Source organism: Podarcis melisellensis (assembly GCF_964234715.1).
Source record: "Podarcis melisellensis genome assembly, chromosome: 16".
NCBI lineage: Eukaryota > Metazoa > Chordata > Lepidosauria > Squamata > Lacertidae > Podarcis > Podarcis melisellensis.
In genome coordinates this window covers 16,063,411-16,075,630 of record NC_138533.1, presented here as the reverse complement: position 1 = coordinate 16,075,630, position 12,220 = coordinate 16,063,411, and the positions used below count along the sequence as shown (strand labels likewise).

The following is a 12,220-nucleotide window of genomic DNA, read 5'->3' as shown; positions in this document are numbered from 1 at the left end:
AAGTCCAAGGATATTCTTTTAAAGCAAATCCTATCACCCTTAGTTATCCTATTCCTGCATTGCAGGAGGTTAGACCAGACCAGGCTTCCTCAACCTCGGTCCTCCAGATGTTTTGAGACTACAATTCCCATCATCTCTGACCACTGGTCCTGCTAGCTAGGGATCATGGGAGTTGTAGGCCAAAAACATCTGGAGGGCCGAGGTTGAGGAAGCCTGGACTAGACGACCCTTTGGGTCTCTTACAATTCTGCAGTTCTGTTTCACAGTGGGCACAATGAAAGCTTGTGCTTTTGGGAGGCAGAGGTGATAGCCATTTAATTTGGAGGTCTTGCACAAGTATGACGTTTTCCTGACTTAAGGCTTGCACACAACCTCTGTGTTATCATCATCATCATCATTTTTAAAACCTGACGTACGCGCTGCAATAACTCTCTGGAGATCTTGAGAGAACAGCTCCCTCCTAAACCGGTTGTTGAAATCTGAACATGCCTTGGCAGGCAGCAGTTGGTGGAAACGGGCACACTTGGAAGGTTTGTGCCCCTGGAAAGAAACTGCTCGGTTCTGCTCCCGTGAGAAGCAAGCAGAAGTAGGGATAGGGTGTTAAGAGCTCACCATGTGTCTGTGACCAACAGCTCACCACAAAAGTGCCACTTTGCTTACACAGCAGCAGTGACTGTGTAATGGGTTGTTTTTTGCTCATCGGGTGTTTTTTGGGTGTCGGGGGCAGGAAGGGAAATGTCAGGAGAGATGAAAAAGTACTTTTTTCACGCAGCACATAGATAAACAATAGGACTCACTACAAGCCTATGCTGATACAGTGTTTAGAAAGTTGAAGTGAGTTTTATTCTCTCTTTAGTTTAACTTTCTAGAAGTTTTAAATTATTGGTTAATTCTTCTTAATGGCAAATTTATTATTATTTTATTTCTTGTAAACTGGTTTGAGGGCGTCCTTTTACAATCAATTTTACGAAATAAATAAAAGACAGCAGCCAAGGCAGAAGGAACCAAAGTGATTTAGACATGGTTGTATGGGGGTGGGGAATCTGTTCAGGGTGACACCAGCAGGGAAAGGAAGCTAAGTTTTGCATATAGCTTTGCAGCAGCAAAGATAATCCTGCCTCTGCGGATCATTTGCTATCTTTGCAAATACCACTGATAGTGTGATTTCTTGACAACAGCAACAAAAGCAGCCCTAGCCATGAGGCAGTGGCGTAGCGTGGGTTGTCAGCACCCGGGGCAAGGCAAGTCATTTGCGCCCCCTAACCCGTGGATTTGTGCCCCCTAACCCCCAGATGTTGCGCCCGGTGCGGCCGGCCCCCCCTGCACCCCCCATGCTACGCCACTGCCAAGAGGCTCTGCTCTTGCCCTCATGCTTATTCCCATTTTTGTCCTGGAGCAAGAGAGCAAGCAGGGTGGAGAAATGGCAACAGAAGCAGGCTACCTGAAAGAGAGACCAGCGATGAGAACGAGGAAGAGCCAGGAAGAACACAGGCTTAGGAGGGTGCCTGTTATCAGTGCTGCCTGCATTGCACAATGGGAAGTGGGATTGGCAGTTTGCAGAGGCGGGTAGCAGGAAGCCAGCCAGAGGATTGCAAAACCAGGAACAGTAATGGCAGAAGTGAAAAACATGTAGATTCCACTGTTTCACACAGTCACTCTATGGAAACGCAACAAAAGATGAATAGGCTGCTGACCTTTGACCTTTCCATAAACAGAAAGGGTTTAAAAAACGACCACATACCAATACTGAAAATTAAGAAACGATTCTTCACCTCCCTAAATTTAGCTCCGAAAGAAAGAGGCATTAGCCTACAGAAACCACACAAAACCAATTCCAAAACAAAATAATCTTTAATTGGTCCACAAGAGACAAGTGGCAGCTGGAAATGCACATAAAACTCCCCGACAACCTCTGCAAATGAACCCTCCCCATGACCTCCGTTCCCCAACCTGCTGCCCTTCAGATATTGCTGAACAACTACATTTCCCCTCATCCCTGAGTATTGGCCGTGCTGGCTGGGTTGAACAACATCCCGAAGGCACCAGGTCGGGGAGATTTGCCTGAGGCTGTGCTGTGATGCTTCAAACCAAAGAAGGAATCCAAATTGGTTTCCCCTTACCAACCCCAAAAGATGTCCACGTAGCCCAAATGGAAGCCCTTCTTGCTTCAAACGAGAGCTTCCGAAATGGCTCTTCAAGCAGCCCTCTGACAATCGACCTCAACAAATTCGGAGATTTCCTTTTTTAAAAAAAGCTCAACAATTTTGGGGTGTCCTGGTTTTCTGACCCCAACTTCCAGAATAAGGAAAAGGTGCATTACTTAAAAGTCAATAGTGCAATTTGTCCTTTGTTTCATGGCCGTTAGCCTGTAAACACAACAACAGTGGCTTACCCTTTTTGTGAGGAAAAAAGACAAACGGGTTGCCAGCTTCCCTTCCCACATTTGACAGCTGTATCACGGAGAGAGAGAACCAGAGGATATAGCTGTTCAAATCATCACCACCATCATTATATTGCACAGCAAGAGAAACAGCTGCAGCCTCCACCATCTCGGAAGGGCTCCACCAGGGGAAAGCTTTGTTCCCTTTAAAAAAATAATACAGAGGAGCCTCAATTGGAAAAGAAGTTTGCAACTGTAAGAGGCATTTCAGCATTTTTTTTAAAAAAAAACCAGTACTTTGTAAATGTAACCCATTGAAAACAAGACAATGAAAAAAAATGAAAAAGGCAGAACGTATCTTTGGAAAGCTGTCTGGTCAAGAGATTGTTGATGAAGCAATGCAGTGCAAAGACGCCGTTATATTTTGAGAGGGTAAGAAAGTGAATGTCTGAGGGAATGGAGGACACAAAATACTACCCCTCCCCAAAGCTTATCGCAGGGTGTTTGGCGGGGGAAATGAAAAGACAATTCAGCCTCTCCAGCAAAAGAAAAACTACAGAACCCTCTTTGGGAAATGGGCACCGTAAACCAGGGACCGGGAACTTGCAGCCCTCGAGATGCCAACAGACTCCGACTCCCAGCAGCCCTTGATCAGGGATGACGACAGCAGCTGGAGTTCAAGTATGTCTAATGGTCCACACATTCCCTGTCCCATTGTAAACACCCCTGTGCCTCTGGAATATTGAGAACTGCACATATCATGGTAGATTCTTCCAAGTGACAATAATTTCAAGTGGTAGAAAGGGAAACTTCTGGGGAGTGATCCTGATAAGCAGCCGAACTATTAAAACACACATCCCTCCTCCCTCCAGAGAATACAGGTGGGGGACAATGCAAGTGACCCCACCAGGTAGCACCACCCAAACATAGTAAGCAGACCAGAGCATCTTCACCAGGAGATAAATTAAGCCACTGAGACGTCCCCCTGAAGGAAACAGAAGAAACATTCCTCAGAAACAGCTGCATGAAACGCCTCTGGAGTTAAGCTACCAGAAGCCAGTTTGGCCAAGCCGCTGAGGGCAGCTGTCCACTGACAACAATCAGTTGATGGGTTCGTACTCTGAATAGGACTTCTTCCGAGAGACGAGGACGGTGATGCTGCCCCCCACCAGGAGCAGCACTGGAGTCCCCAGCCCCACTGCGAGGATTGCGATCACGAGGGGGGAGAACCCGTCCTTGGGGGGCTCACCGAAGCCAATCAGCGCAGACCTGGAAGGGGTGACAGGTGGGGGGAGAGAAGAGAAATTGTTAGCCAATACCTCAACCTAATATGGGACGCGGGTGGTGCTGTGGGTTAAATCACAGAGCCTAGGGCTTGCCGATTGGAAGGTTGGTGGTTCGAATCCCTGCAACAGGGTGAGCTCCTGTTGCTCAGTCCCTGCTCCTGCCAACCTAGCAGTTCGAAAGCACATCAAAGTGCAAGTAGATAAATAGGTACCGCTCTGGCAGGAAGGTAAACGGCGTTTCCATGCGCTGCTCTGGTTCACCAGAAGCAGCTTAGTCATGCTGGCCACATGACCCTGAAGCTGTACGCTGGCTCCCTCGGCCAATAAAGCGAGATGAGCGCCGCAACCCCAGAGTCAGTCACAACTGGATCTAACGGTCAGGGGTCCCTTTACCTTTACCTCAGCTTATGGACTTGCTTCTCCCTCCTCTCCATTCACTGTCCGTGTGGCGTAGGGGTTAAGAGGGGCCTCCTTTTCCCCACTTGTTTTTTACGCAGGAAAAATATACCTAGCCCCCCAAGACCGCTTCTCACCAGCTCAGGTAGCTCTTTTCTTGGTAGGCCTCACTGTCCTCGCTGCCGAAGGAGATGTTGATGGCGGCCACGCCGTTGTGGACCTCCAGCTCCTCCCCAAAGTAGGCGTGGGCTATGCTAGGCCGAGGAACGGTGCGATTCTCCGTCTCCAGCTGGTAATACTCGCAGTGGACGGTGTCTTCCCGCTTGGGCGGCAAGGCGCTGTACGCTGCCGTCTTCCACTGGAGGAAGCTGAACCCAGTGCTGTCGTTGCGGGGGACGGAAACCAGCTGCGCCATCTGCTCCAAGAAAAGGAAAAGCAGGCAGTAGTGAAATTAGGGTCATATTCACACCATACATTTAAAGCAGGAGTCAGCAACCTTTTTCAGCTGTGGGCCGGTCCACCATCCCTCAGACCATGTGGGGGGCCGGACTATATTTTGAAGCGGGGAAAAATGAACCAATTCCTGTGCCCCACAAATAACCCAGAGATGCATTTTAAATAAAAGGACACATTCTACTCATGTAAAAACACGCTGATTCCTGGACCGTCCGAGGCGATTGGGCTGCATCCGGCCCCTGGGCCTTAGCTTGCCTACCCCTGATTTAAAGTGTAATGATACCACTGGGGCTTACTACTACTACTACTGATAATTAGTCAACTTGGGGCAATTGCTCTCTGTGTGTCTGTCTGCCTGTCTCTCTCTAACCTACTTCACAGAACTGTTGTAACAACAGAATGAAGCAGGAGAAGCCTGTTTGCCACTCTGAGATCCTTGTAGGAAATGGTGGTCTATTTATCTACCATATTTTTCTGTGTATAAGACGAGTTTTTTTTTTATTATAAAAACGGCTAAAAATTGGGGGTCATCTTATATACGGATAGTGCTGAGGTGGGACGGGCTAGTGGTGGCTGCCACTAGCAGGAGATTGTCAGCGGCGTTTGGTCTGGTGATTGGCGGCTGCTGGCGGCTTCATTGATGCGTGGGATTGGCAGTGGCAGTCAGGCGGGTGAGCGATTGTTGGCAACCCCCCCCCAAAGCTCACCAACTGTGGGCAATCTTCCCCCATTTCCTCAATTTGGAGTCCCAAAAAATAGGGGTCGTTTTATACACGGGGGCATGTTATACATGGGAAAATACGGTAAATAAATAATTTCCAAGCAAGAGAAATCATAGAGTTGGAAGGGGACCCAAGAGCCCTCTAGTCCCAACGCCCTGCGATGCAGGAATCACAGCTAAGGAATCCCTGGCTGATGGCCATCCAATCTCAGTTTGGGATTTTAGGGCTAATACCTCCCTCCCTGGTACCCTCTTAAGCCAGAAGCCCCTTTTCCTAACGTCAATACTTGGAGCTAAGTGTGGCTAGTTAGCAGGGAAATGACACTCTGCACGCGTTTCAGAGGCGCCCTTTCCGCACAATGCAAGCTTCATGCCCCATATTCATTACCTCGAATATGGTCGGCGTATACTCGTCGTCGATCGAGCGGGTGGATTCCAACTGCTTCTGCCCGCCTCTCTCCTCCACGGTGACGATCTCCAGCGCAAAGCGAGAGCGGTTGCCCCGAGGAGCGACCCCGTGCATGACAAAGTCCACCTTGGAGCTGTTGGCCGTGTGCAGGAGACGCGGGAGCGGGCCGTCGCGGCTGGTCTCTTCGTACGCCGTCACCTGGGGAGCAGCGATGGGGACCGCCAACGGTGGAGAGTTGGCTGGTTAGGCAAGAGAGTCTCACAGTGTGTGCCCTGCAGTTGCGAGAGACGCGCTGTGGCATAGCTGGATAAAAACAGCCCAGGGTGGAGAAGCCACAGCTGTCCAGGTGTATCTTTGGACTGCCAATGAGGCCCAAACAGTATGGCCAATGGAGACGATGGGGGCTGGATATGGAGGGCCAAAGGTTCCCCAACCCTCCTCCTTCCATTCCTTATATTTCTCTTAAGAACCATCTGCTGGATCAGGCCAGTAGCCCATCTAGTCCAGCACCCTGTTCCCACAGTGGCCAACCAGATGCCCATTATGGCTGGGGAGGCCTGGCCAGATGGGCGGGGTATAAGTAATTATTATTATTATCATTATTGTTATTATTATTATTGGAAACCGACAAGCAGCACCTGAGCACAAGAGCCTTCTCCACTCCTGTGGTTTCCATAGCTGGTATTCATAAGCTTTGTTGCCTCCAAGTATGGAGACAGAGCATAGTGATTACAGCTAGTAGCCATTGATAGCTTTCTCCTCCATGAATCTGTTGAATCCTCTTTCAAAGCCATCCAAATTGGTGGCCATCCCTGCCTCCTGTGGCAGCGAGTTCCATAGTTTAACTATGCGCAACCACAGATGTTCCCCATGCCCTCCCGAAAAAGTGATCTGATTTAGCATGTTTATTTGACTTGCATCTAGCGAACCAAGTTTGAAAGAAAAAAAACAACGAAGCCGCCTTACATTTATTTGCAACTGACACACATCCATTGTTGAAGAGAGAAAAACTCCACCTTTCATCACTGATTGGATATATGGCATGATCTACAACAGCCCGTCATGACAACACGCAGCAACTGGCTCTCTGACCTGTCGGAGGGGAAGCCACGCCCTTTTTTACCTGGAAGGAGATGCTTCCATTCCGGAAGGTTCCTCCGGAGTCGGGGCCAACCCCTTGAAACGTCGCTGTCAAAGTAGTCTCGTTCAGCTGGCCATCAAGGCTGTCCCAGGTGAAGTTGGCCAAATCATAGGTGGGGTAGAAGCTGCTTGCGTTAGCTTTGGAGAGATCCGAGGTCTTTGTGCCGTTGTACTCAAACACCTAGAAACATCTGTGTTAATGTAGGACGAGCCCAGCTGGATTCGGCCAAAGGAGGCCCCATCTAGCCCAGCACCGTGTTCTCATAGTGGCTAGCCAGATGATGCCCAACGTCCTGGAGCAGCTATATTCACACCCCTTTTCTCCCCACTGCTGCCATTTTCGTCCCACCCCACTTGGATAACCCCACACACCACCTCCTGCCTTCATTTCAGACTCCACAGCCCCGCAAACTTACCTTGGAAAAGATGACAGCCATGGAATACAAAACGCTTCCAGCTGGCTCGACCTGGATGGCTCCGGAGGGTGAGGGGGAGAGGAGCCGGGTCCAGTTGACGTGGAGACCACTGTTCTGGCTTCTTGTGTAGACCAGCAACACAGTGGGTGCCCCGATGGTACTCCAGACATAATGGATGGTGTCGTTGAGACCCACCGCCCGGACGTGCAGGAGGTTCACGGCAGAGCTGTTCCAGCCAGGGTTATACTCCAGGGAGACCTGGAAATGGGCGCCCCCACCAGGGTGTTAAATGTGCTTCACAAACGCCAGGCAAAGTCATTATTACGTATCTTTAGGCACCAGGCATAAACACTTCTTATTTGCCAGGCCTTGGGCTTTTAATTAGGGAAAGGGACCCCTGACCATTAGGTCCAGTCGCGGATGACTCTGGGGTTACGGTGCTCATCTCGCTTTATTGGCTGAGGGAGCCGGCATACAACTTCCAGGTCACGTGGCCAGCATGACTAAGCCGCTTCTGGCGAACCAGAGCAGCGCACGGAAATGCTGTTTACCTATTTATCTACTTGCACTTTGATGTGCGTTCGAACTGCTAGGTTGGCAGGAGCTGGGACCGAGCAACAGGAGCTTACCCCGTCACAGGGATTTGAACTGCCAACCTTCTGATCGGCAAGCCCTAGGCTCTGTGGTTTAACCCATAGCGCCACCCGCATCCCTTATGGGCTTTTCATTACCTGTGGCCTAAGAGTGTTTCACTTATTTATTGCATCCCACCTTCTTTCTTCCCAAGGAGTAGGAAAGGGCATACATTGTTGTCTCCTCCTCCCCATTTTTATCCTCACCCTGTGAGGTAGGTTAGGTTGGGAGAAGCAGTGACTGGCCCAAGGTCACCTAATGAGCTTCATAGCTGAGTGCGGATTCGAATCCTGGCCTTGCCCAGGTTTTAGTCCAACATTCCACACACAGCTCAGGGGCCACATTCTCACATCTGGGCAATCTTCTGGGAGACTCACGCCAGTGCTGGGTGGGGGCAGAGGGCATTCAAAAATCCCTCCCGTTGTGTAGAGCAGTGTTTTTCAACCACTGTTCCATGGCACACTAGTGTGCCATGAGATGTTGCCTGGTGTGCCGTGGGAAAAATTGAAAAATTCTAAAGATTTTTTTAAAAAAGTCAAATTTTCGCCCACTAGGCAGGTGCCAGACTGTGTCCACCCTATTTTCCATCCGTCCTGGGTGGGGATCAGATCGGATGGGATCGGATGAGAGCGGACAGGCGGTCCGCTCTCATCCGATTCCCCATAAAGAGCAGCAGGGCTCTGACATCTCCCTCTCTGCACACAGTGTGGAGACAGAGCTGTCATCCGCCGGCTCAGCGGGGATCAGCGGATCGATCCCCGCTGAGCAGAGAACGGTCCGCAACGTTTTTGTTTGCCATTAAAGAAAAAAAATTAAACATTTTCTAATGGTGGTGTGCCTCGTGATTTTTTTCATGAAACAAGTGTGCCTTTGCCCAAAAAAGGTTGAAAAACACTGGTGTAGAGAACTGTCAGAGAAGAGAGTGCTTTGAGCTTCATTTAGTTTATTTTCAAAGGAAACTACAATCCAAAACCAACTTAGGATCTAGCAGTTTTGGATTGCAAATCCCTCCTGCCTTTGTCAAAACAACTGGAAGGCAGCCGGCCGGCAATGGCCATTTCAAAACACTGAAATATGACCAGATCAGCATATCTAATTCCCACTGTAAAAAAAGAATGAACTGAAAGTATTACATAACTGAAAAGCAAGGAATATTTGCCTTACATATCAGCTCACTAAGAACTACTTCTAGGGTCGACAACTTTTAGAAATTAAATAAAAGAACTTCTAACCATATTGAGAAAGGCAGTCCAGGACTGTGTTTATTACTCTTCTTTCTGATGTTAGCCCAGCAAATAAGGACAAATATCCATTTTAAAAAAATATTAATGTACTGTGAAACCAAAAGTGATTGCGGAACTAAGGGAAGAGCACCATTTTCCTTCCTTGTATTTTTACTGCAGTGCATTTTGGGCCTTGGTTTTAAAAACGTCAATAGAAAAGTATTTTTTTAACACAAACATACCTGTAATTTGCCTCAGCCCAAGCAGCGTAGAGTGGGAAAGCAGGCAATGAGGTTGGAATGTGGGTTTTATTACACCCCAAACACTGACAGGAAACGAATGGATTTGATTCCCTAACTTTGCAACTTGGTGGTAGTGTCTCACCAGGAGAAAAATTAAGTCCCCACAGACTCCTGATCTGGCTTCTAAGCCGGGAATACCAATGCACACCTACATATTTTTCACAGGCCAAAGGCAGGATTTGAGAGTCTGAAACTCCTGCTTGATCTCTTCACCCTCAGTATAAAAACAGGGCACCAGAAATTCTAACAGACTGGTGCCCCATTCAGAGATCAGAGGAACAAGTTGAGATTCCCAGGAGTCAAATTTGGCCCTGGCGCAAGATTTTCAGGAGGCAAAAATCAGACAAGGCAGGAGCACACTGTCTTTGAAAAGCTCAGTGTCTTGGTTCTAGTTGCAAATCCCAGTTTACAAGATTGGATCTGCCATTTTAAAAACATGCACATGCATCCTTTTTTTTTGTATTTTAACACCACACTTCCTCCCAGGAAGCTCAAGGTGGCATATGTATGGCTCTGCTTCCATCTCATCCTCACAACAACCTTACGTGGTGGGCCAGGCTCAGAGGTGGAGAGCCGGCATTGTTGAGTGGACTGAGTGTCAGGCTAGGGGTTCAAATCCCCACTGAGCCATGAAACTCACTGGGTGACCTCTGTGGCCCAGGCACTTCTATTCTGCCTTGCCCTACCTTACACGGATGCTGTGAGGATAACACAGAGGGGAAACCATGCCTTCCTGAGCAACAGAGAGGAAGGAGGATTAAAATATAAAACAGAAATGCTGACTAGCCCCAAGAGGAATCTTGCAGGGCTTTATGACGGAGCAAGGATTTGGAACTCATAAAAACACACAGTGGTTAAAAACAACAACTGGCTCCCATTTGGGAGAACATGATTCAAAGTTGGGTCTTTGAAATGGTTGGAGCCCACATGGAAATCCCCTAGTCCTAAAATCCACCCACAACACAGCACAGTTTTCCTCTCTCTTCCTGATTTTCTCATTTTCACTGGGTGTTCTTTCTCCGGCCCCCCACTTTTCTTTCCTTCAACAGGCGTAACAGAGAAAATAAAACATACTAAGTGTAAATTAGCATGTAAAAATAAAGCTTCAGGTGTTGCTGAACTATATTGCCAGGCGGATGAGCGATGGAGCCCAACACCTGGAGGACCACAGGGGCGCCCCATTCCTGGGGTACACAACATTGATCAGGGTCAGCTGCAGCTCAGTGGGTAGACTCGCAGTGGTTCTCAACCTGTGGGTCTCCAGATGTTGTTGGACTACTACTCCCATCATCCCTGAGCTCTGGTCTTGCTAGCTAGGGGTATGGGAGTTGTAGTTAACAACATCTGGGGACCCACAGGTTGAGAAAAGCTGGAGAGCATTTGCTTTGCATGCAGAAGATCCCAGGTGCGATCTCCAATAGCATGTCCAGGTAGGGTTGGAATAGAATCCCTGCCTGAAACCCCAGAATGCCACTGCCAACTGGTGCAGGCAATACTGAGCTAGATGGACCAATGGTCGGACTTGGTATAAGGCAACTTCCCATGATACTAGAAGGAGCCACAGCTCAGTGGGAGAGCACCTGGGTTGTATGTTAAAAGCTCCAAAGTTCAATCCCCAACATCATCTCCAGGTAGGGATGGAATGGACTTCCTGCCCCAAATCCTGGAGAACCACGGCTGCCAGTCAGTGTAGACAATACTGAGCTAGATGGAGCATGGTCTGAGTCAGTATAAGGCAGGTAGGGCTGGGAATGTCCCCTGGCCAGAACCCAGGACAGCTGCTGCTGCCAGTCAGTGCCGGCAACACTGAGCTAGATAGCCCAATGCTCTGACTCTGCATAAGGCAGCTCCCGAGGCTCCTAGCCTTTGCCAACCTGCCCGTCCACCAGATGTTTTGGACTACAGCTCCCATCAGCCCCAGCCACCATGAGCCAGCTCAGGCTGGCAGCGGCTGACCTCACCCAGCCCTGAAACATCCCTTAGAAATAAATCTCCTCCAAGGAGGGCGTCCACCCACCGGCCCCTGGGCCGTCCTACCTTCCTCTTATACCCGGCGGGATCCCCTGCCCGGCTCCCCACCAGCCACAGGAGGGGCAGCCAGACCCAGCCGCCGCCACCGCCTGCCTGCATGTTGCTCCTCCAACTGCCAGGGCTGCAAGACCACGTGACGCCTGCAGCTGATCATTCCGGTTCATTCTTAAAAAGGGAGGAGGCTCTTAAAGGGGCCGCTGCGTGGAGGAGTCGGCATGCTGGGTTTCTTTTCTTGGGAGAGAGTGGAACGAAACCTGGATTCTTGCAGCAGAAGGAAAAGCAAGGAGGCTTGTGGACCAGGATAACAGTGCCATGGCGCATGTACAAAGGGCCATCCGTCCCAAATCCTGGCCTCACAATGGCTAACCAAATGCCTCCCCCAAAAGCCTGTTTTTTCGCTGTATTTTCTGTATTCTGTTGGAAGCAACACTTTATATGTAAAAAAAAGTCCTTCACATAGTTCATAAACTATGGAGGTTGCTCCCACTGGAGGCTGTGGCCACCAACTTGGAGGGCTTTGCCAGGTTCTCAGCTGCAGCTGTTCCTGGGGAGGGATAGCCTGATCACTGTATTCCATGCATTGGCCACTTCAAGGCTGGACTACTTGTAATGTGCTTGATGTGGGGCTGCCCTTGGATCTAGTTCAGAAGCTGCAGCTGGTGCCAGACTGCTGGTGGGGGCATCTGGCCAAGAACATGGATATCTTTGTCTGGCTGCCTATCTTCTACCAAGCCAGATTAGTTTACAAAGTCCTGAACTTAGGTCCAGATTACCTTATATACACCCCAGCTCCATCAGAGATCATCAGCAGGAGCATCACTGGCTGT

The 12,220-nt window shown here is 49.3% G+C and overlaps 2 protein-coding genes across 3 annotated transcripts in view; one reads left to right on the top strand and one right to left on the bottom strand.

Annotated features, from left to right (window-relative positions):
- Positions 1-12,220, top strand: part of LOC309359452 (uncharacterized protein) — a 190,788-nt gene that overhangs the window by 125,554 nt on the left and 53,014 nt on the right. The gene's annotated exons all lie outside the window — the stretch shown is intronic.
- On the bottom strand, positions 1,833-11,535 carry GLMP (glycosylated lysosomal membrane protein). Its single transcript, XM_081893063.1, has 7 exons — positions 11,400-11,535; positions 7,205-7,462; positions 6,772-6,969; positions 5,628-5,846; positions 4,200-4,477; positions 3,500-3,649; positions 1,833-2,584 (listed from the first exon to the last, which is right to left on the bottom strand). The coding sequence occupies exons 1-7, from the start codon at positions 11,490-11,492 to the stop codon at positions 2,509-2,511; spliced, it is 1,272 nt and encodes a 423-aa protein (XP_081749189.1). The 5' UTR covers positions 11,493-11,535; the 3' UTR covers positions 1,833-2,508.

What these genes read in the sequence shown, in the direction of transcription:
- GLMP (XM_081893063.1), bottom strand. Translation starts at nt 11,492, where the DNA reads ATGCAGGCAGGCGGTGGCGGCGGCTGGGTCTGGCTGCCCCTCCTGTGG. An exon ending in CCGCCGGGTATAAGAGGAAG is followed by an intron (nt 7,463 to 11,399) that starts GTAGGACGGCCC and finishes GCCCATTTCCAG; the next exon opens with GTCTCCCTGGAGTATAACCC. An exon ending in GAAAAGAGCTACCTGAGCTG is followed by an intron (nt 3,650 to 4,199) that starts GTGAGAAGCGGT and finishes CACCCCTTCCAG; the next exon opens with GTCTGCGCTGATTGGCTTCG.